This window comes from Zingiber officinale, chromosome 6B (genome assembly GCF_018446385.1).
Source record: "Zingiber officinale cultivar Zhangliang chromosome 6B, Zo_v1.1, whole genome shotgun sequence".
Taxonomy (NCBI): domain Eukaryota; kingdom Viridiplantae; phylum Streptophyta; class Magnoliopsida; order Zingiberales; family Zingiberaceae; genus Zingiber; species Zingiber officinale.
In genome coordinates, this window is record NC_055996.1 from 106,688,720 (window position 1) to 106,712,427 (window position 23,708).

At 34.0% G+C, this 23,708-nt stretch overlaps 1 protein-coding gene across 3 annotated transcripts; it reads left to right on the plus strand.

Annotated features, from left to right (window-relative positions):
• The first annotated feature begins 1,295 nt into the window (after window positions 1–1,295).
• On the plus strand, window positions 1,296–23,333 carry LOC121988740 (rho GTPase-activating protein 7-like). Of its 3 annotated transcripts, none has more exons than XM_042542336.1 (23): window positions 1,296–1,497; window positions 1,581–1,701; window positions 2,904–2,940; window positions 7,221–7,297; window positions 8,043–8,113; window positions 8,216–8,294; window positions 8,420–8,564; window positions 8,673–8,792; window positions 9,238–9,315; window positions 9,512–9,567; window positions 9,657–9,726; window positions 12,779–12,866; window positions 13,226–13,469; window positions 14,999–15,223; window positions 16,443–16,772; window positions 17,138–17,187; window positions 19,214–19,274; window positions 19,358–19,441; window positions 20,027–20,140; window positions 20,220–20,383; window positions 22,232–22,301; window positions 22,626–22,823; window positions 22,893–23,333. In XM_042542336.1, the coding sequence occupies exons 2-23, from the start codon at window positions 1,639–1,641 to the stop codon at window positions 23,067–23,069; spliced, it is 2,601 nt and encodes an 866-aa protein (XP_042398270.1). In that variant the 5' UTR covers window positions 1,296–1,497; window positions 1,581–1,638; the 3' UTR covers window positions 23,070–23,333. The 3 variants fall into 3 exon arrangements, with proteins under 3 accessions (XP_042398270.1, XP_042398271.1, XP_042398272.1); XM_042542337.1 differs by having other exon boundaries at window positions 20,027–20,083; XM_042542338.1 differs by lacking the exons at window positions 22,626–22,823; window positions 22,893–23,333 and having other exon boundaries at window positions 21,556–22,289.
• Window positions 23,334–23,708: the final 375 nt, after the last annotated feature.

Genomic DNA, 23,708 nt, shown 5'->3' on the forward strand with positions numbered 1-23,708 from the left:
ACCGGTATATTTTCCTAAAACTAACCAACAACTAAATTATTAGATGAATTACTCATCAAAATCTCACTATAACTCTCAGTTCTCGTTGAAAAAAATGATATAGAATACGAGTCTGTGCTTGATTCGTTGCCTTCGAGAGTCTAATTTTTATTATTTTATTGTAGTTTTTTTTTTCGGATGATTAGAATCTAAAGTGTTTACAAAGCTAACTAGACGACTAGATGAGTTTCTAATCAATTGCTCTATCAGTTGATTAACAATTTGATTAATTAGATCTCAAACAATAATACTTTATTCTTTGAGAATAATGTTCTTAGTTGGCTCTTCAACAATCTTCCAATTTATTGGGGACACTTTCGATGGATTAAATATACTTAAAGATACCAAGTGCACTTGGCTTACAACTATATATGTATAAGTCTATGCAAATTTTTAATATTAAACTTGATTGCTAACTAAGTTAAGAGACAACTTATTTTATCAAAGATTCCTATATAAAAGTAATACATCATCACATAATTTTTAAACAGTGGGAATCCAAAGATTATTATCTTTTACAATCTCTCGTAGTGTATCAAGGCCTTCTCTAAGTCTTTAGACGTGATTAATCCTTCTTGTCCTTAAGTCCATCTCGCCTTTAGTTCTCAACACATCGAATCGACCCTGTTCCAACCCAACTATATTAAATCACTAGCTCTCCAAACCTTATACCATTTTGACAAAATTCGATATTACGAGAAACCTAAAAAGGCTTTTTAGATCTCTAATAATTGCAAACTCTTGATAAGTCAACATCTTTAACTCTTCCATTAATCACCAAATATCTAATCAATTATGAGCTCATAGACTCTCAATCAACTAATCAACTTTTTGTTAACAACGGCAATTACTCAAAATCTATATTAAAATAACTACAAACCTAATTTAAATTAATTAATAATAATATAAAAATATGATCTCTAGATAATAAAATTTGATAAAATGACACCTACCTACCAGTCAAAATAAGACAGTCATATTAATTTGCTACAACATTAATCACTATACGTTTAAATTACCTCTATTTGAGTCTTTAAACAAAAAATTAACACACTGGTTATTCAATTAAAATGATAAAAAAATATTAAGAATTATAATATAATATAATATAATTAACATTTTACTATAAAATTAAATTAATGTTTATGAGTTTCGAGTTTGTTAAAATAACATCTTAAAAAGTAAAAAAATGGGAAAAAATAAAATTAAAAACTCCCACAATTTGTTCACCGGTTCAATACCCGAACCAAATGTCGTCAAACACAAGTAAACAACGGCGCTGGCCCCGTCTGGTGGTCCTCTTTCCTTCGTCTTCTGCTCCGCTGCGCATCCGTCGTCGCAATCTTCCCATTCGCCTACTCTTTCCTGGCTTCCTTTTGCCGTCTCAAACCCTAATCGCTTCGCCGCGTGGGCCGCGGGGTAGATCCGTCGTGGTAGGCGGCGTACCGGGAAATGCGGGTGGGTTGGGCATTCTGCCGAGGTAGTGTTTTCGAGCTTGCGGGTGTTGGTTTGATGCTGATTTCGGAGACTTGGTAGGGCAGGAAGAGCAGGAGCACCTGATCTGATGCCCCATCTGTGGCCGGCGGGAGACGGCGCGCGATGTCGTCGGCTCCGACTGCGGGGGCTGTGTTCGAGCGGCATCGCCCCGTAGCACCCAATACTGTATACTTCTCATAACCACTTTCTGATTCGTGTTGCTTTTCCGTTGAAAGTCTGTAGTTGAGATTTTTTTCTCCGCTTCCCGTTTGTGCTCTCGAGGTCCCTCTTTTATTACCTCTGAGCTCATTTTTGGTAAAAGCTTGGATTTACGACTAGACTCTTGCAGGGAGCAAGTAACTTGGGTAGTTGGTTATGCTTGTTGTTATTTAGTCGCTAGTTCACATTTATATTATATGACAATCCATTGGAAATCCTATTTCTCAACATATCTATTTTGGTCATAGATGCGTATGCTGATGGAGAAGTGAGTATATTACTTCATGCTTTTGATTCCAAATGAGTGATTTCTTGTCAATGATTGCACATAATTAAGAATATTCCAGCTCAATGATCCTTAGAAAAGAGAGTTACCGTGTGTTTCTGCCACCTAAATAAGCTGGCAACGGATTGATAAACATACAACATAGTGAACCTTAAGTTCAAAAATGAACCAAGGTTAATAGCTTCCTATGCAACCAAATCAGGAATTTGTAAATTGTCACGTGATATTTGTGATTAAGATGCACAATAATGTCACTATGCTTTGGGGAAACTGTGTAGGCACGAATGATCTGTATTGTCCGTGCAGTTCTGTATAGTTACTAACAAAATGCGAAACAAATAATGAATGTTGCAGTCCACATATTTACATAAACTTTTTGATGTTTCATGCTCATGCAAGCTGTCTATACCTCTGTGAGGCAATTCATAGACTAGATTTGCCTATTTGATCAAAAAGGGCACATTGTTTTTTTTTTTATCACATATTGTGGTCCACCCGAAGTGAACAAGGATGGTTGTAAATCTATTACCCATTTACTTTTTTTTACAATTTTTCTTAAGTATTGCCATATCTTGATTTGTGATCTAAGTAATTCAGGATATTCCAAGATTTGAAATTTTCCACGAAGATAATATGTTGTTACAAAAAGTTGAAAGCTAAATTATGTTAGTTATAGAAGATGGTCAAAATAACTCATCATACCATAGAAAAATAAAACCAAGCAAACCTCCTAGATTTCAGTCTTGAAATCCAGTATGGTTGATTTTTTTCCCCTTTACTTTTTTAATTATGATTTTATAATTACATATGATGACTGCAAGATGGAACTTCATAACTTGATTCAGTGTTACTATTTATTTATCTTTTCCAATTGCCAATGCAGGTGTTTAAAAGTGGACCATTGTCAATTTCATCTAAAGGTTAGTTTTCTTCTTTCTATAAAGATTGAGATTATGTTGATATGATGAAGTTTTCTCACTGTATTATTGTCCATGTTGGTTTTTGAGTGGATTCCTTATAATGATGCCGAACAAGTTCAGCCATCTTGTCTCGGTCCATTGTCTAATACTTTCTTAGATATTGAGTGTTAGGTTGCAGTAAGTGCATCTAGTCATTAACATGTTATGAACTCCATCCATCTTACATTTGAGATCCTTGTCCAACACAAGCTTCAAGCTCAAGTTCTTGGGCCCTAGGGTTGACTCAATTGGTAAGTGCATGAGATAATGACTGTAGTGATGGAGGGTCAAAACTTGGTAGGGGATTTCATCACTCTGTGGACCCTGCCCATGTACTTGTCAATTTGGATTCCTACTGAACTCCCTCTCAATGGCATGGGGCAGTCGTGAGGGGTCGCTAATTTGGTGGTACCATATTCAAGCTCAAGTTCTTGTTTGTGTCTATTCAAATTGGCAACATGCACATAAATTCCATCTTAGCTATCTTGCAACTTTAGTCTATATTCTCGACTTTCTTTCTGGCTTGATAATACAACAACAACAACCAAGCCTTGTCCCACTAGGTGGGGTTGACTATCTGAATCCTTTTAGCCATTGAACTCTATCTCCTACTATATCATCATCTATACTTAAATAAATTTTATCTTATTTTATTATTGCTAATCAAGTCTTTTTTAGTCTTCCGCTTCCTTGTTTGATATACGTGTTTGTCATAGTTTTATATTGCCTGGAGCATTTATTGGTCGTTTAAGTACATGTCTGAACCATCTTAAACGTGTCTTTTGGAGTTTTCCTTCAATAGATGCAACTTCGACTTTCTCTCTAATGCTCTTATTTCTTATTTTGTCCATTCTCGTATGTCCTCACATCCACTTTAACATCCTCATCTGTGCAACTTTAATCTTTTGCTCATGTGCTTGAGTCATAACCCAACATTCAGCTTCATATAACATAGCATGTCTAATTATGGTCACATAATACACCCGACACTCTCCTCCATTTTGTATTCTTTGTAAGACATTTCTCTTAATCCCTCCATCATTTTTAAGAAATGATCCTAAATATCTAAAACTCTCAGTTTTGGGTAACTCATCATCTCCTATCTTAATGATTGTCTTATTATGCCTAATATTTCTAAACTTAAATTCCATATATTCCGTCTTTACTCTACTAAGCTTAAAACCTTCCCTTTCTAGTATTTCCTGCCAAGATTCTAGTTTCGTATTTACTCATTCACGTGTTTCATCTACCAAAATAATATCATCTACAAACAACATGCACCACGGTACTGTGTCTTGAATGTGTGCAATGAGTTCGTCCATAATTAGTGTAAAAGATATGAAATTAGAGCTGATTCTTGATGTAACCGTATCTTTATTGAAAATACTTCAGTTACTCCGCTTGAAGTCTTTACTCTAGTTGTTACATCCTTGTACATTTTCTTAATTAGTTCAATATACGTTACGCTAACATTTCTCTTTTCATTCTCCATATAATTTCTGTTGGACTCTATCATAAGTTTTTTTAAGTCAATGAATATCATGTGTAGATCTTGTTTTTACTCCCGATATTTTTCAATTATTTGTCTAAGAAGATGTATAACTTCTATTGTCAACCTTCTAGGCATGAACCCAAATTGATTTTCAGTCACTGTGGTCTTCTTCCTTAATTCTTTTTCTATTACTTTTTGCTAAAGTTTCATGGTATGACTCCCCCTATAGTTTGCACAATTTTGTACGTCTCCCTTGTTCTTATACAAGGGAACTAGAGTACTTATTTTCCATTGATCAAACATTTTTTTCATTTTCAATATAATGTCAAATAAGTTTGTAAGTCATTTAATACCTTGTTTCTCTAGGCACTTCCATACCTCTATAGGAAGATCATCTGATCCAACGACTTTTCTATTGTGCATCCAATTTAAAGTTTGTTCTACTTTTGAAATTTGAATTCTACGATAAAAATTTAAATTACTATGCTTATTTGACCTACTTAAATTACCTAAGTTAAGTTGGTCGCCTAAACCTTCATTAAAAAGTTGATGAAAATACTTCTTCCACCGCTCTTTTATTTCTCCATCGTTTACTAGTATCCTATTACATCCATCTTTAATACATTTTATTTAAATAAGATATTTTATCTTCCTTTCTCTCACTTTAATTATTTTATAAATGTCTCTTTCCCCTTCTTTTGTATTCAATTTTTGATATAATCGTTCAAAAGTTTTATTCTTTGCTTCATTCACTACTCTCTTAGCTTCTTTATTGACTATTGTATATTTTTTAAAGTTTTTCTCGTTCTTACAAATATATAATTTCTTATAAGCTATTCGTTTTTCCTTCACTTTCTCTTGTACTTTCTCATTCCATCACCAAGATTCCTTATTTAGTGGTGCATGCCCCTTTGACTCATCGAGTACACTCTTAGCTACTATATTCAACTTTGATACCATCTTATCCCATATTATATTAGAATATCTGTATATTTTACCTAATAATTGTATTTCTATCTTTTCCTTAAATATATTTTGCTTCCCATCCTTTAACTTTCACCACTTAATTCTAGGAGTCGTATATATTTTCTTTTTATTGATATTATATTTGAAGCGTATATCCAACACTACTAACTTATGTTGGGTAGTTAAGCTTTCTATGACCTTGCAAATTTTACAAATCTTTTTATCATTCTTCTTAACCATAAGAAAGTCAATTTGCGATTTATTATTCCCACTTTTGAACATGTTCTTTTCTTTTCTTAAAAAATGTATTAGCTAATATAAGGTCATATACTATCGCAAAATCTAATATAGTTTTCTCTTCTTCATTTCTTGTTCCAAACCCATAACCCCCATGTACCCTCTCATATTCCTCATTTTTTATTCCGATTAGATCACCTCTTATTAAAATCATTTCATTTAGCGGAATATTTTGTAATATTTCATCTAAGTCATCCTAAAACTTTGATTTGGTAGCTTCATCTAATCCTACTTGCGGTGCATATACGCTAATTATGTTCATGGTTTCTTTTGTCACTATTATCTTAAGGGCTATAATTTTATCTCCTTTTCTAACTACTCCTACAACTTCATCCTTTAATGAACTATTTACAAGTTTATTTCTTGTTTTACTCTTTCCTATGTACCATAACTTAAAACTCGAGTTCTCTATCAATTTTGCCTTATCACCTACTCATTTTGTGTCTTGTACACAAAATACTAATTCTTCTCCTAATCATCATATCTACTATCTCCATTGACTTACCAGTGAGGGTTCCTATGTTCTATGTTTCAAATCTTAGATTATTAGTTTTCCTATCATATTTGTTCTTATCATGTGGAACTCTTGCCTATTTAACACTATACCCAAGTTCTCATAAAGATGTAGCGGTCCTTGTCGATACGTTTCAGTCGAACTTTGCAATGTGAACTTTTGCATATTTAGCACTACACTCGAGTTCTGGAGATGTAGCGGTCCTTGCCGAGATGTTATAGTCGAACCCAGCAATGCGTTCCTTCCGGCCTTCCGACCTTCCAGGGAACAACCTAGCATTAACACAATAGTTTAATAGATCTATTCATTGAATATTTGTCATAGTTTTAACGCTGGCCGACAACCTAACGCAACCCTCCTCCTTTATATTCGGGCTTGGGACCGACCATGATTGGTTTGTCACAGACAGAGTTGATGTAGCATAAGATCAAAAAAAAAAAGAAGATAAATTTATTTTTTGTTTCTTCATTTTTTTAAGATCACAAAAGAAAAATGAAGAAACAAAAAATAAATTCATCTTTTAAAATTAGGATAGTGTGACCTTTTTTTCATTTATAATTTTTGTGTTAATTTCTTTCACGACTTGCCTTGGAGGCTCTATATATAAATATAGATTTTTATCATGATCGTCAAAATCAGCATCAGTGTTGGTATCTGATATTTAGAAAATCAAGCTATTGTCCATATAAGATCAGTAGGATTTGAATCAATAACAAAAGTTTAAAAATATGGAAAAAAATTTGATTAGTTGTTCTCTATTATAGACGACAATATTAAACTTATAATAAATACGAACAATTGCTAATATAAAATATCATGAGTAGTTGCATCATATCAGTTTGTTCAGTTTCTTGGTAATCACGATTCTAGTTGTTCTTTTCTAATAATATCTTGATACAACAACTGAATTAGTAGCAGTAACTTGTGAGCTCATTTTTTTTTCTAACCTTTATGTGCATATCACAATACTAGGAATTGGTTGGAAATCATGGAAGAGACGTTGGTTTATACTCACACGGACTTCTCTTGTTTTCTTCAAGAATGATCCTGTATGTATGATTACTTTTATTTAGAAAGTAATGGTTGCTTTTTTATGTTTTAATCCCAATAGTTTTTGTCGATAAGTTATTATTTTTATGGGTAGCTTTTGTTGATACGTTCATACTGTAGCTGTTAAAATTAGATAGAAAAGCCTTGACATCATAGATCAGTGGGAAGATATGAGTCATAGAAATACATTTGCTATATGTTGGAGTAAAATCACATTTATTTGATCCTCCAATCGTCCTTTGAGTAGCACATGGAGCTGGTTGCAATTTTCTGTCAAGAGGTATTTATCAGGATAAAATCAGGGGATAAATAACTTCCCTGTTGTGCTTCAGTGGGCTACATAATGCACAAATGTGTATAGCTGTGTAAAGTTTTGGCACATCTGTAAATCTACGACGGAGAAAACATGCACTGAGGATGAATTCTTATGTTTTGTGGTCTGAAAAAAAATGTAATCATATATCAAATATTGCTATAATTCCACATCAATTTGAATGTCACATTGCTGAAGAAAATTTTAAACACATGCTTATTTCTAGCTATTATGTGTATGCACTTTGATGTAAGATATATCAACTGGAATGTAACTACCACTTTGCTTTTATGTTTATAAGTTGTTTAAACATAGTTTGTGGTATTTCTTCATGATGCTTGAAGCTTTATGCAATAAGATAAAATATGATTGAATATGGGGAGAAAAAGGAGTATACATAAAGTATGAATTGACTTTTGGTGGCATTGTAGAGTGCACTACCCCAAAGAGGTGGCGAAGTCAATCTTACTTTGGGTGGTATTGACCTAAATAATTCTGGAAGGTAAACTTTTTTTAATATTTATTTTAACAGTCCTTCTTTCATATATTATCAGCCGCTACTGTGGATATATATGTCCTGTTTGTTAAAAGTTTTTATTTTCAGTGTTGTTGTTAGGGAAGATAAGAAGTTATTAACAGTTTTGTTTCCTGATGGACGTGATGGTCGGGCATTTACCCTTAAGGTACTTTACGAACTCTTCATCTCACCTTTGAACAAATTTTCCGGAAGAGTCAATAATCCACCCTTGTCTTCTTTCGTTGTTTATGGACAATTAACCTTTGTGAGCTTTGCTTATGGCCATGCCAGGCAGAATCTTTGAAGGATTTATTTGAATGGAAAACAGCTTTGGAGCATGCTCTTGCGCAAGCTCCAAATGCTGCTCTTGTGATGGGACATAATGGAATTTTTCGTAATGACAATGGAGATACTTTCGAAGGATCATTCCATTATTGTAAGTTCCAGATATTGCAAGTTCTGATTTTCTTTTATTTAACATAGACTATGATTGGAATTTTTGTACCCTTCTAATTTGATCATTATGTTTTTCTATCATGGACAGGGAGGGACAAGAGACCTATCAAATCCTTGGTTGTTGGTAGGCCAATTTTGCTTGCCCTCGAGGATATTGATGGAGGGCCATCCTTTCTAGAAAAGGCATTATGCTTTCTTGAGAAGTTTGGTGAGTAATGAAACAAATATGATGTTTTACTCTTCAATTCTACTGTTACTGTTTTTTGGTAGACTTTTGGTACTTTCCTTTTCTATAAATTGTAATATGCTTGATAACTATAGATGGTGCATGCGAACATGCTGATCACCTTTACTCATGCAATAAGTTATGGATTTGGACGTAGCACATACAAAGATTGTGACATCATGACGGAGTTTATGTTTCATGCCCTTTTAAATAGTTAGACTTGATTTATATATCAATTAACATACAATGACTCCTTTCACAATTCATCCCCGCATGTTCAAACTGTAAAAGAACCAATCTGTAAAAGACTTGATTCAAACTGAAGCAAGAATTATTCCAACTTTTGAAAACATATCTGCCTTTGGATTGAATGTTGAATGCTGATCTCTAGCAGTCAGTTGTACATCTTAAAAAATAAAATTTGTAGGAACAAAGGTGGAAGGAATTTTGCGACAAGCTGCTGATGTTGAAGAAGTTCATCGAAGAATCCAAGAGTATGAGCAAGGTTTGTGTCCTTGTTCCATTGAATTAATAATTTTTAGTGGAATCATGTTGAAGGTGCATCGAAGATACGTTGGACAATATCTTTGTTGATCTAGAATTATCTGTAACTCCTCATAATTTTTTCCCGATTTTGATTTTTATTCCTCAGGATTTTTTTTAATATTACTATTAAGCCTAGTTGAATGACACTTTTTTAGGAAAGATTGAGTTTGCAGCTGATGAAGATGCCCATATTGTTGGTGATTGTGTTAAGGTTCTTTTATATTTTTCTCAGTGATTACCTGGTAGCCTCTAATTTCGAATTTACTTTGATCAATTACTAATATTCATACAACTCTGCAGTATGTTCTTCGGGAGTTACCATCCTCTCCAGTCCCGGCTTCTTGTTGTACTGCATTACTGGAAGCTTATAGTACGTCTCTCTCTATATTCTAATAATGCTTTCTGTATGCATATTTGTGTTAGTTTTATCAGTTATCAAATGGAACATTTATGGAATAGTTGTTAGAATGGTCTTTCAAAATTGTCAATATCTCTGCCGGTTTTTTCTACAGGGGAAAGTTGCATTTATAGCATAAAGACTAACTGAGGATCTACTCCTACCACATTGGAATTCATCCCATGGTTTAAAGTGTCGTGCCGAGAGAGTCGAAACAGGCGAAACATCTCGTTCCGCTCGACGACAGGCACGACCTCGGCACCAGACTCGCAACGGCCGCGACGTGTTGTGTGACTTGTGGTTGTAGCGGAGGGGTCACTCGACCCCGCAACAGCAACGGAGGGGTCGCATAACCCTTCCGCTGTCGCCACGAAGGCGTCGCACGACCCTACAACCGCTACAAAGAGGGCGCACGACCACCACGGTCGCACTAGAGGAGTCACGCAATCCCTGTGGCCATGGCTGAGGGGTTGCACAACTCCTCAGCGCCGAAGTCGCGCGGGCTTGCGAGTGGTGTCATATTTCAGATTTTTTTAATTAAACTTAGGTTAATTATTTTAATTAACTCCTAGTTATGATGGAGATAATTTAAAGATACTTTATTAAACCCTAATAAAATTATCTAGTTAATTTTATATTCCATTTATTTTAATTTAAAAATTATAATAAAATTTTTAGTTATTTATCTATTTTCATATCTTTTCCTTTTTTAAAAGATTATCTTTTATATTGTTTATTTTTTAAAATATTTATGTTAAATATTTTATTTTTTAACTAATATATTTTATATTTAAGAAATACCGAAATTATATCAGCACAGCACGATACGGTACCGAAATTGTATCGTTTCGGTCCAGGCCGAAACCTCGGCACGAGTCGAAATTTTAAACCTTGATCCATCCCACTAACTTTGTATGGAAAAATTTAGGCAGTCTACTCCAAGAGAAGTGAAAGAGGGGGTGGGGATAATGAGTTTTCTTTCTATTTACCTGTGAGGGAAAAATGATGGGTAGAGAGCCAAATGACCACATTACCCCAGAAAAGTTTGAAAATACCATTATTCATATCCATGTGAAACATTCGTCCTTCCTCGATGCAGTCATCGCCATTGATGATGATGAGATCAGCCATAGTTGTCCGGTGATCTACGGAACAAGAAGTTTCTTGTATGCCAGCTGCCAGTGTTGACCTGGAGAGAAACTGGATAAGTTCTAACTGCTGATCCTTCGTTGCAGATACAACCAGAATTCGTGAGCTGAAGAAACACCAATTTAATGGTTTCCGGAGCAAGAAAAGAGAGAAAACAATGCTCAAGTGTTGATAATTGTCCTAGCTTGCTTTTTGCACGCTTCTATCCTTTGTGTCTGCCTACTGTTGAGCCGCAAAACTTGCCAAAAATAAATGTGCACTTTGTCCTTGTTCTTGCTAGCTCAGATTTCACCCCAGGTAATCGGAGAGATGTGACTGTTATCCTCCCAGCGGGACAGGCTCCATCTGCCTCTGAGTAAACAGAGCCTTAGTTGTCATGACCCGTGACCCACATGCTAGTAAAACATTGCATGGGCTTTCCTGCCTCTGCTTGTGCCATGTGTCTTGAATTTATGTCTATAATTATCAGCTGCATCTTAGCCATAGTTATGAAAACCAAACCAGTAAGGGTTACTGGTTTTATAGTTGAACCGATGGTCAACCAATCAAACCACATGTTGACTCAGGCATTCAATTGACTGAGCCCATTAGCCAAATGACCTAGATCCATTGTCTAAATTGCTAATTCGAACTTTAAAAAATATATTAATTTCATTACATTAAAAGCTGGTGTTAATTGGACACAAAATTTCAACAAAGTACAAATTATGAACTAGTAAAATAAATCAATTCAATAGAAAAGTCGTGAGATAAATTATTATCTACACCATTAACACATACAAGAATTAATACAACTAAATAATTCTTAAACAATCACAATTTAACATAATAAAAACATGCTTGAGTTATAATTTATCCAATGCCATTTATACCTTTTGTATTTTAGTTATGAAAAGGGGTGTTTTAATCATTTTTTATATAATGACAAAATTGGGCTAGTTTTTTAAAAACTGGCTGGTTTTTCTGTTTTCAAAAACCTGGTGGTGAAACTGGTTTTTAGCCTTTTTTTGCAACTCTGATCTGTGAAGGGAATCAACCTAGCGAGCGAGTCGGTTCCATTTTTTTTTTTTCTGTTGAACCACTGATCGGTCCAGTTTTAATAACTATGATCAGAGCAATAAATTATTGTTGGAAGATTATGTCTTGCGCATGAAATGACATACTATAACATTTGACTGGCATTATATGAGATTTGTTTCCATCCTAATCAGATGACTGCAAATTATTTCTGCAGATACATGATGCATATTGCAATTGATAGTTTGATACTTCTCTGTGAGACTTAAGAACCCTGAATTGCAGATATAACAAATGCACATCCTATATCATGCTGTTGAACTTTCTTGAATGCATCCAGTGTATATTTAAAGCAGTGTAGCAGCAACTTCAACAAGCTAAGCCAATTGAATGTTCTTGTGAGACTGATGCAAAGATCATTTATAAGATTTAGGAAGATAGAAAATATAAGTTGACTAACAGAACAGACTCGCCCATGAAACCATTTACCAACTTAGAGTCACAACAGTGATTTTGTTGTAAGACAACATTCCTGAAACAAGTCAACATGCAAAACCCCTCAGCATCTAATTAGTTGACTATATGCTTAAGTATGTGATAATTGTTTTTACCTGATAATAATGAGTTTTTGAATCCAAGCTAATATTTCTAGGAATTCTATCATATAAGGCATTCTTTTCTTTGTTATTGATTTGTTATACTCTGCTTCTCATGATACTCTATTTGCCCCTCTTTAGGCAGATTTGTCAATTTAGGTTTTATTTGAAGTATAATTATTAGTTATACTTTATTCATTGTTTTTTTTCCTAAAACTGTTGTATTTTTGTGTTATGTGCCTACCTTCTTCCTATATTTGTAGAATTGATACACAATGAGGCTCGTGTAAATGCTATGCGTGCTGCTATAATTGAGACATTCCCTGAACCAAATCGGCGACTATTGCAGAGGTTGATTCTACACTCGTGTGATTATAATATTATAGTTTTAAAATCTATATTTATAACTCCATTTTAATAAGTCTGTATTTATACTTGTTCAAGTTTGCAAATATCATCTAATTTTAAATGATTCTATTCATATTTTTAAATTTCATCTACACCTTGGGTTCTAACTCTTCATAAACTCAAGTTCCAATACTAGTTGTTAAGTTCCATCTTGGATTAATTGTTAAGCTCTAATGCATAATATGGTTGATAAATAGGCAATTGTCTTGATTGCAAGCTGACATGTGTACCATTTTTGTTTGTCGGACAACGTCTTAATATCTAGATGTGCTTAATTCTTATCTTGTCTTTTTCTTTCTTAGGATTTTGAAAATGATGCATGTTATCTCCTCTCATACTGCTGAGAATCGAATGACTCCATCTGCTGTTGCTGCTTGCATGGCTCCTCTTTTACTAAGACCTCTTTTGGCTGGTGAGTGTGAGTTGGATGATGATCTCGACTCAAACGGTGACAGTTCAGCTCAGCTTCTGGCGGCAGCAAATGCGGCTAACAATGCTCAGGCCATTATCTCAACTCTTTTAGAGGAGTATGAAACCATATTTGATGTATGTTTCTTATCTATTAGCTAAATTGTTTATGCATTATTATATTTTCTGTTTTGAAATAAGATTTATGGAATCATGCTACTCAACCAACTCGGTCATATGCAGACAAAAGTTGTATCTATTTCAGTACTTGTTTCAATGCCTTCGACTGGTTCCACATGGTATTGAGATAACTTGATTCCAGATTTTGCATCACCCATTGTGGAGACCATTTCCAATAATCACCTGGCTAGATGAGCCATCAATTGAATCTGACCTTTTTTACCCTCTTAACTCTTACATACATTTTGTCCATTGTTCATGAAACAACACTCTTAACCGGCTCAAATCTATCATGTTTAGTTCTTTCTACTTACCTTAGTCAAAGATGTGGTTGTGAAGGTGAGCAAGATCTGGAAGAATAGAAAATGTTGAGCTATTTATACACAAAGTCGATAGGTCAAAAGTATAGATATTATGGATGAATGGTCAGCTCACTTCTAGCTTTAACCTTTCACCTCTTGGTAATGTATGAATAATTCAGCTTATTGCTATTTTTTTTTGTTTGTTTCAATTTTTAATGGAATCCATTACTTGCTTTCACTGTGGTTGCTATGAATCTTTCTCTGATGCTAATTAATTATATTAGAGGAGCTAATGATGAAGTTCCAATTGAAGTTGTTACACTTGTTTTGGTGGAAAATAAGCAATCACCATCAAGCCATTTGTCCCAATTATTTGGGGTGGTTACACGAAACTTATCCCTCTTTTGAACACAATGCGAACCAATATCACTAGGAGTTTTAGCTATAGGTAGACTCCTTATGTTGATTGATATAGCTTTGCATAGAGCTTAATGGAGACATAAATTCAGGTAGCACTCCTCAAATAATTTGGATAAACATAGTTGGGTGGTGATGATGAAACTCCACCCATACCCGGCATTTGTTTTTTCTTCTTGTCATCTTCCTCAGACAAATGGTTAGAGTTTGGTGGAAACCATGGTACACCTATCATTCAGTCTTCATATTATTCGATCGATCTTGGCTTTCTTGTACTTTTTCACTAATATTGTGCATTGAAATTCTGGAATAGCAATAGCTGACAACACTGGTTTGAGTCTGTTGTAGGTGGATTCATGTTTGTCAATTTTGTTTGATGATAGTTGGTTTTGCAATTGTTTTATCCTTGAAGGTTACAACATATTAAGACATAAAGCTTTTTCAAAATTTTATAGTTTTTCCTAGTTCTACTTTTCTCACTTTACCTGTTGCTCTTAAGGTCTGTTGATGTTCACTTCCATATATCCATTGGCTCATCCATGTTTTGCATTTACTGTGTTATGCAATTTACATCATCATGTTCTGCCAAAAGGATTTTTTTTTATATCTACTGTATTTTTAATCTTTTTAAGTCTTTCTATGGCTCCGTAGAGAGTCTGCTTAATTAAATAATAGGAACCCAAGTTTAGTTTTTCTGTTTGACTTTATTTATGTCATATCTCCGTATTTACATATCATCATGTATGTGATAAGCTTTTACCTTTACAGGATGGCAATCTGCAGAGATGCTCACTGTCATCTGACTCTCAGATTGGAGACACTGGGAGTGAAGAGTCTGCAGATGATGTGAATGTAGATGCTAAAGATAATGGCTATCATGATGCAGAAAATGATGCAGAACCAGAAATTGAAAGTGATAATGATGAGCGTGTGCTCAGTGGAAAACTGAGTGGAAGCAGTGGATATGCTGATAGTGATCTTTATGAGTACAAGGTATGCTCTTATTTTTATAGTGAGCTTTCTGAACTTTCTATTTCTGTATTGCACTTTTCTATCATTATTTAATTTAGCAAAGGATCGGTTAATGTAGACTGTATTTTAGGTGTTTGCTGAAATCATGGAATATTAAGTTTAAAAATACTTCCAAATTTCAAAGATATTTGCCTTCAGTATATAAGTTTGTGAAAATTTACATTGCCAAGATTAAAGAATTCTTCAGGTCTGAGTATCTTGGATCAAATTGTTGATTTCAAGCTAATTGCCATGCTTTCTATTAATGTTCATATCCTTAATGTCTGTCAGTAAGTGATAACTGGTCTAGTTTAGAATTACTGGTGCCTTTTCTTTTCCACTTCGTACATTTACGCAACATTCTCTTATCATACAAATGATATTGTAGCAGCTCTTACACCACAATTGATTTTTTTAGTGGCATATAAAATGACGATAGGGGAGTGTAGAATGGCTGGCTGTATTTAGTTATTTTGTCCTTAGCATTCTAGGTGACAAATGTCTAAAAGATCCATTTGTACCATTAATTGATTTTCTACCATACAAGCGATCTTGAACTGGTAGTCCCAAAGTGATGTTAGACAAGTGTGGGATGACTGGTTATATTTAGTTATTTCGTCCTAACCATTTTAAGAGAATTTGTCTAAAGTCCATTTTATACTACATTGATTTTCTACTATTAATTGGTTTAGGAGTTCCCTGAAGCGGTATGCATCTTGGCAGTAACTAATATATTCCATGATTATGTTAATTTTGTTCACTATAAAGTTTATTATATGCCACAGACGGACAGACCTATACAAAACTAGATTCCTGAGAACATTTCTCAGGCTTGCCAGTACTGGGTAATTGAGATGGATTGTGGCAGTTCATATTCAACCATTCAAAATTGTGGCAATAGTGGGCTTGCCGATATGCTCATAGTTGCTTGTTACAATTGGTCCATGTAAAAGGTTTTTTTTGTTTGATATACACAACTATGTTCTGAGGTCTCAACTGTTAGTCAAGTGGCTAGTCTGATTAATTAGGCAACATAACAGAAAAGAACTGAAAATTCAGAGTTAGTAATGCCAGATCAATCTTCTGAGTTGCATTAGATTTGACTATTTTTTCACCATTTATTAATTGGGTTTAGTAGCAATCTTGTTCAGATCTTGTCAATTTGGGAGTCTAATACTATATTGATGTCTTTGCAAAGCAGGTCTTTGCTGGTGATGATTCAGATGCAGAATCTCCTCCTAAGAATCAGGTTTCAGCTACGAAACCAGAGTTACTTGTAGGATCTAGAACTCCCCTAGATGAGCAAGTTTCCACTATCAAAGGTACACAGAATTCACTGATTGAGAAGGATGCCTCTGATGCCTTACCTATGCAAGAGTCTCCCTTGTCAATGGGAGAGATTCTATCTTCCTTACATCCAGGAACTTCTTTTCCATCTCATGCAACTGAATGTAGTGCTGAAAGATACTCAATTAAACCGAATGGATCTCACATGCAAATGAAGCACACTAATTTTTGGGGACGTAACAATGTAAGTTGCCTTCACAGTGCCTATGTGCCATATGCTGATTAATTGTAGGCTACAATGAAGACCAAAAAATAGTTTATATAAATTCAGTAATTCTATTTTGTTTGTACTGTTGAATGCATATTGGGAATTACCCTTATTTGATGAGTTAGAATGAGAAGTCATCTTTGTTCAAAGGCTAAACAGTTCTCAGGCCGTGTTTCTCTGTTGCATATTTCAGCACTCGTGTGTAACATTTGAAAAAAAATGAACTTTTTGTTGATCTACATGCTAAGGATCATGTTTTTTTTTTTTTTTTTTTTTAATAACTTTTAGATATTTGTATAAATGTGTACCTTAGGTAATTGATATTAATTTGATTATTTCAGGTCAGAAAGAATCAACCACTGGAACAAGTTGATTCTTCTGGTGAAGAAGAGTAAGTTTTGTTGAGCTTCAAGAGTACACAACATAGTATTATTAATAGGGGGTCTTTTACAGAATTAATGCTTTTGGATTTATGTGCTTTTTTATTCTCACTCTTTATGGCACTTATACATGTTTTTATATATTTATTTTGGACAAGAAGACATGAATATTGGAAAAATATTTTATCTTGACCCATCCTGGAAACAACCTCTTGCAAAAAGCAGGGTAAGACTGCGTACAATGGATCCTTCCCTAGCACCCCGCATAGCAGGAGCTTCGTGCACCAAGCTGCTTTTTTTTTTTTTTAATTTTATCTTGACCCAGCTAGAAAAAGTGAATGAGATTCTTGCATTCATCATCTGCTATATTTCTTGATGCTTTTCATTCAATGTGGGACATTATCTCACACATAAATGCACCATGCAAAATGTTGGTGCTAATATACATTTTCTTCTCACTGATAAGATCCTGTGATAAATTTGACTTTAGCAGCATTCTTGGTATGGTGATCAGCGGAAATCTACCCCTATGTACTAGCATACAATGGCAATAAAATGTGAAAAATAGGGAAGGAGGATTAAGGTCTTCGTGAGCTAAAATTGGAATGGACAATTTCGTGACCTATGTACAAAATTTCAATCCTTAAATTCAAACTCAAAACCAGATCTAAGCTCTAGTGATTAATCAAGTCTTCCGAAACCAAGGTTAAACCACGCCGAAGGTCTATACTCAATACAAGGATTCAAACCCAATCAGATCCCTATTGAGCTGATTCTATGAAATAAACTTTTGCTCTACGAGAGATAAGGTTGGTTCATCAGCGAGACAATTTTGACCATATCCTCCATGAATAGACCCCATTTGGTCAGTTTCACTGAGTAGATGGTTCCAGTGGCTCAGGCAAAGCGAGATTCTATCAGAAGGTAATGAAGCAGATATCTGCGAAGAAAAAAGGAGGATAGGAAGACAAAGGAAAACTTACTACTCTTCTTACTCAAATCCCTAAAATTTTAAGAACTAGGTGGTCTTGCCTCTTGGTGCACTTGTATGGTAGCAAAGTAGGTTGTGGCCTCTTTTAAAGTAGAGAATGCTTAGAGGTGGTCTTATCTAATCCTATCTTTGGGATAGAACTACCTATACAAGCTATGTTGTTCAACCAAAAAGGATATTTCAAACTTTGGTCCACGGGCATTAAAAATGTAAAGTCATCAAAAATTCAAAATACAAGGTGACACAATAACTAGAAGATTGATGCTATATTTCATGTTGTCTTTAATTCTATTATGCATGCAATAATTTAGATTTGAGATGCCCTTAAACTAAGGTAACCTAAGCATTTATGGAATATGGAGGCTTATTCTGTTAGGAGCTAGTGATTTCCACTATCATTATCACTTAGGCTGAATTATCAGGACGAAAATCTTTGAATATGGTATGTGAATCATTATATGTTCGTGTCTCAGAACAACTTACGCATGATTTCATGATCCCAAATACAGAAGTAAATTTCTTTATTATTCTGCTTTCATTCAATTTATGCCTTCATTTTAATTTAGCATATTTGTAGTCTTTCATTTTATCTTTTTTGGCAGAGGGACAGGCCAATACAAATAAATTTTAGAACACTTGCATTGTGCTACTAAGAGTATCATTATGTTGATCAACTGATGGCAAACTCTAGAAATATTTATAGTTGATCAGGGTTTGTACTGTCATGTTTCCAGCACCATAAGCTTGAATTTTTACCTTTGTAGTTGTTAATTGCTAGTGTATATGTCAGTCCACTATGGTGGCTCTAAACTATCTAGTGGCATTCTCGTAATGTGTCTCACCTGGTGGGGAAATCCTTCCAGTCAATATCAAAAAACTGAAACATGAGATCATTTATACTCTATTTATACAATATGGAGCAAAATAGCATGAGTTTCTTGTAGTGTAAGGTTTTAATCGTTAGACTAAGCTGCTATATCTTCTAAAATTTTACCTTGAGTTGTCACATAAAATTTTCACTGCTAATTAGAGTCTAATTTTGCTAGGCTTGCTATTCAGAGGCTTGAGATCACAAAGAATGACCTTCAGATAAGAATAGCCAAAGAGGTTCGTTTGGTAACTCTTTCAAGACAGTTGATGGATAGTGAGTATTTTAAAATAAACTCTGAAACAATCCCTAATTCTTTTAGGTGAAAGGCAATGCTATTTTACAAGCAAGTTTAGAAAGAAGAAAGCAGGCTTTGCATGAGCGTCGTTTAGCCCTGGAACAAGATGTATGCATTTCTCATTTTTCAATAACCTATGAAACCTATATATCCTAATGATCTTCATGTCAATACATTTTCTTGCTTAATCTTTTGTTAGTTTACTTCATTTTATTTTGTTGGAACTTCCTAATATTAAATTAGACCAAAGTATTTTGTTTTTTATGGTGTAAGTATTGTCAACCTTCTTCCTGCACTGATGTTTATAAGTATGACATTGCCAGGCAATCCTATTTTAAAGGTTCTTATTGTTCCATATAATGTGAAAAATAAATACTTAACCAGCATGGATAACCTTCCTAATCTCATCATACAGTTTGAACATCAATATTACTGTAAGCCTAGGAATCTATATGTCAATCTTTGGGAAATATGCATTTGAAGCAGTATGAAATTATCAACAAACATTGATTTTATTTCAAGGACTTGGACAGGTTGTGACTTGGTGTTGCAGAAATCCTGGTATAAATTGTGTTAAAAACCCCTAACCTTCAAGTTAAATTAAACCGCTTTCCTCTACAGTTGCTGCTGATGTGTTTAAGTTTTTGGTATTTTGAAGGAAACAATCTTCTCAACATGTATGGTTTTACCTAGGTATCAAGGCTACAGGAGCAGTTGCAGGCTGAAAGAGATCTTAGAGCTGCTTTGGAGGTTGGTTTAAGCATGTCTTCTGGACAGTTTTCTAACTTACGCACGATTGATTCTAAGGTCTGCTTATTGTTTTCTTAATTTACCACTTATTTAACTGGTATATTGAATTCTTAAACGCGTTCTACTTTCCATGAAGACAAGGGCAGAACTTGAGGAGATCGCTCTTGCTGAAGCAGATGTTGCTAGATTGAAGCAGAAAGTAGCAGAGCTTCATCTCCAACTCAACCAACAAAACCAAAATCATTATGGATCATTCCCTGGTGATAGATATCTGCACCTTCCAGCTCATCTCAAACAACAGTAAGACCTTTTAAAAATGTTTCCAAACAAAAAATTGAAAATTGTATTAACTCTCAAATCATTCACTCTAATACATGGGATCCTAACCTCTTCGATATGAGTTATTCTTCCTAACAAACTTTTCCAATAAAACTTAACCAACTTATCTAAACTAAACTAACCTTTTCAAAATAATAAAGCACTCTGTTATAATATTTTATAATACTTTCTAAAATATAATAAAAATTACTGAATATTTCAACAATCTGTCTGCAAAATTCCTTTTTTTATTATCCTTGAATCATGTGTTAACAAAGTGATGTTTAACAGTCTCTGTCACTGTCATCTTAGTCCTCTTTGTTTGCCTAAGCTGTTTTCCAGTAATTGTTGCTGTTAAATTGGTTCAGTTATTAAATTAGTTGGTTAACTGCTAGTGTTCTTATTATTATTTTTAAAATTTTTATTTGTAGTTTTTACACTGTCACATCAAGTTAAATTAACTGTTGATTTTGTAAACTGTGTTAAGGAGCTTATTCAGCTGTAAAGGTCAGCTAATCTAGTGTACATGGGAAGGAATTTTATTTATTCTATGGTTTGCTTGGATGCATTGCAATTCATTTGTACGGGTGATGCAGCACCAAAATTGTGTCCTAAATCACAAATTTGATAAAACAAATGAGAAAATTATCTCACACAAACTACAATTTCACACACAGAATCAAAAGGGAATGTTTTAATTAGTTGAAAACTATTTTAATTCATAGGATCCTAATCCCTTTTATAGATTGCTATAAGATTGTAAAATAATGGCTCACTTCTTCCCAATAAAAATCCTGATCTACTTTTTTTTGAAAAAACTATTTTTAGAAATTCTCTAACTACGTTAGAAATATAACAGATTATAAAATTTTTAAATTGCTTCAACAATTTTGAAATTTTCAAGAAATTTAACTAGAATTCAGAAATCTTAACTTGCATTCCTTAACCAAGGAGAACTTGGCTCCATGTGAGTTTATTAACATCTTCTTCAGTTGTCATTTCCATGCATAAATATTGGTGATCTCATGAAGTTTGTTGAACATGATTTTATTATTATTCTTTCTTGGGCGACCTTTCCAATAAGTGAGAAACTAATGCACTTTGTCTTTTCTTTTGAGTTTTGACTTCGTCTCCTTTCTTTTTTGCTTGCCCAGAGGCGAAAGTAGTAATGTTGAGGATGAATTGTCATAAGCACAACTTGTAACTCAAAAAAAAAAAAGAAAAGGTTAGCATAATTGAACTTATGTTTAATAAGTCAGCAAATAAAGGAATAAACATGTATTATAATCAAATTTTCTCAGTGTCCCTAAATAAGGATGCTTCGTGTTAATTTTAAATTCAAATTATTCCATATGATAAACATGTGTTGTAATTTTTTTCCTTACGGTTGTAGTTCTACTATTGATATTAATAACTTGAATTTATAATGCAAGATGAGAATTTACTGAGTAACTAGCTACTTTATAATAACTACTTAATACAATTTTGTTCCTAGTATCAATCTGTATCTCTCATGATCACTATAGCTCACAAATAGAAGAAAATATAGCTCAACAGGTAGACGAACATTACGGTTAGAAGTAACTATGAAAGGAAACATACCAATAAAGTCTTAATTGTAAATTTATAAGTTGATATTAAATCCCTAGTGACATTAGTGTTCTTGTATCATTTGATGTTCATCATCTTCAGTCAGGATAAAAAATGTGTATTTGAGAATAGACCTTTATTTGCGAGCACCTTCAACTTTACTTTGCTTCAAAAAGGTCTTTACATGTGGTATCTTTGTGCTCCTTGTATTTCTACTGCATTTCTGTCTACTTGTTGCAGGAAGATTGTCCAACAAGATTTTGATATGAGCCTTGCCTTTTGCAATCATGAGAAGAAACAAATAAGTGAGGTATGTTTAATAAATTATGCATATAATGAACAGATTTCATAATAGCAGTTCAATTACAGTCAGAATATTTTAAAATATCAAATATTACCATCCAGTTTACTATATCATTATTTTCTCATGAAATTAAAGCAAATCTATATAATTTTTCTCCTCCATAAATAAATAAAATTTATATTATATTTATTTAAAGAGATATATGTGCAACAAATTTCCATCAGAAATTACATAAACTACAAATGAAAACACAAACGTGGCTGCCACATTGGACATTTTGGACTTTTTTAGTGTGTTAACATGGATAGCCAATTTCTCATGGGATTGCAGGAAAGCTCATCAGCAACAGATTGGAGGAGAGCAATGCCACAAGGACCTCCATTTACTAGTTCCAAGATAATTTCGAGGAAGCATTCTACTGATAAAGTTAGTCTAAATGATTTAAGAGGCTTGGAGATCGAAGCATCAACCAGCATGCCTTCTCAAGTAAGGCCGGTGATTGTTGATAACTCACCTAAGATAACAGAGGTAATTGTAGTGTTTTTGTTTGCCAAACACAAATCTCTGAGAAATACTTAAAAGGAAATCTATTATCAGGTTGTGGAATATCCTCGACAGCTATCTGGGGCATCTTCTACACTGGCAGAATTAACAACCCGACTCGATTTCTTCAAAGAGAGGCGATCACAACTAATGGAACAGCTCCATAGTCTTGATCTAAGCCACGGAGCATCTTCTCAAGGTATACCACACAAATCCTCCCCTCGTAATTGATCTCAAAAGAGGCATCGATAACTGCCGGGCTTGTACATCCGTGATCCATGTAATCTACTTTTAAAGCTTCTTGCATTGGTAACTTGCACTGTTTGAGTGTGCATCATTTGGTGTGACTGCTGCAGGAATGTAAATTTTGTTAGGTTTCTTTTATTTTCTCCGTGTGGTGGTGTATTTTCATTAATAATGTTCTTTTCTTATGTTTTGTTTTCAAAACAAGATACCGATATGATCTGGAAAAGTAGTTCTTATTGTTTGATTAAATTGTCTATGAGCTTAAAGATCTTTTTGCTATCGACCACCATGCAGTTTGCTATTGTGTTATCGCACCATGTAATTGGACTTGAAGCGTTCAAGTTCTTTGGTCAAATTGTCACTCTCAATTGAGCATGCAGAGGAATCCATTTTTATTTCAACTTCATTTTACCTGCAAATGAAAACTAACTCTTATCCTCAAGATATATTGAGTATGATTGAGTTCTTTCTTAGGTTTCAGATGATTCAAGTGTTTTATGAACTGATGAGCAGGTATCTCTTCATTTGCACATGTAAAGTTTCAGACTTGTAATTTCTTTTGGCAAAAGGAACACGAGCTGATCTATAAATCTTCAAGATGTGGATTCTCTCTACAAAAAGGAT

Coding starts and splice junctions, on each gene's coding strand:
- LOC121988740 (XM_042542336.1), top strand. CDS start 1,639: ATGTCGTCGGCTCCGACTGCGGGGGCTGTGTTCGAGCGGCATCGCCCC. Junction 17,188..19,213: donor GATTCTTCTGGTGAAGAAGA/GTAAGTTTTGTT, acceptor TAATTTTGCTAG/GCTTGCTATTCAGAGGCTTG. Junction 22,824..22,892: donor ACTCACCTAAGATAACAGAG/GTAATTGTAGTG, acceptor ATCTATTATCAG/GTTGTGGAATATCCTCGACA.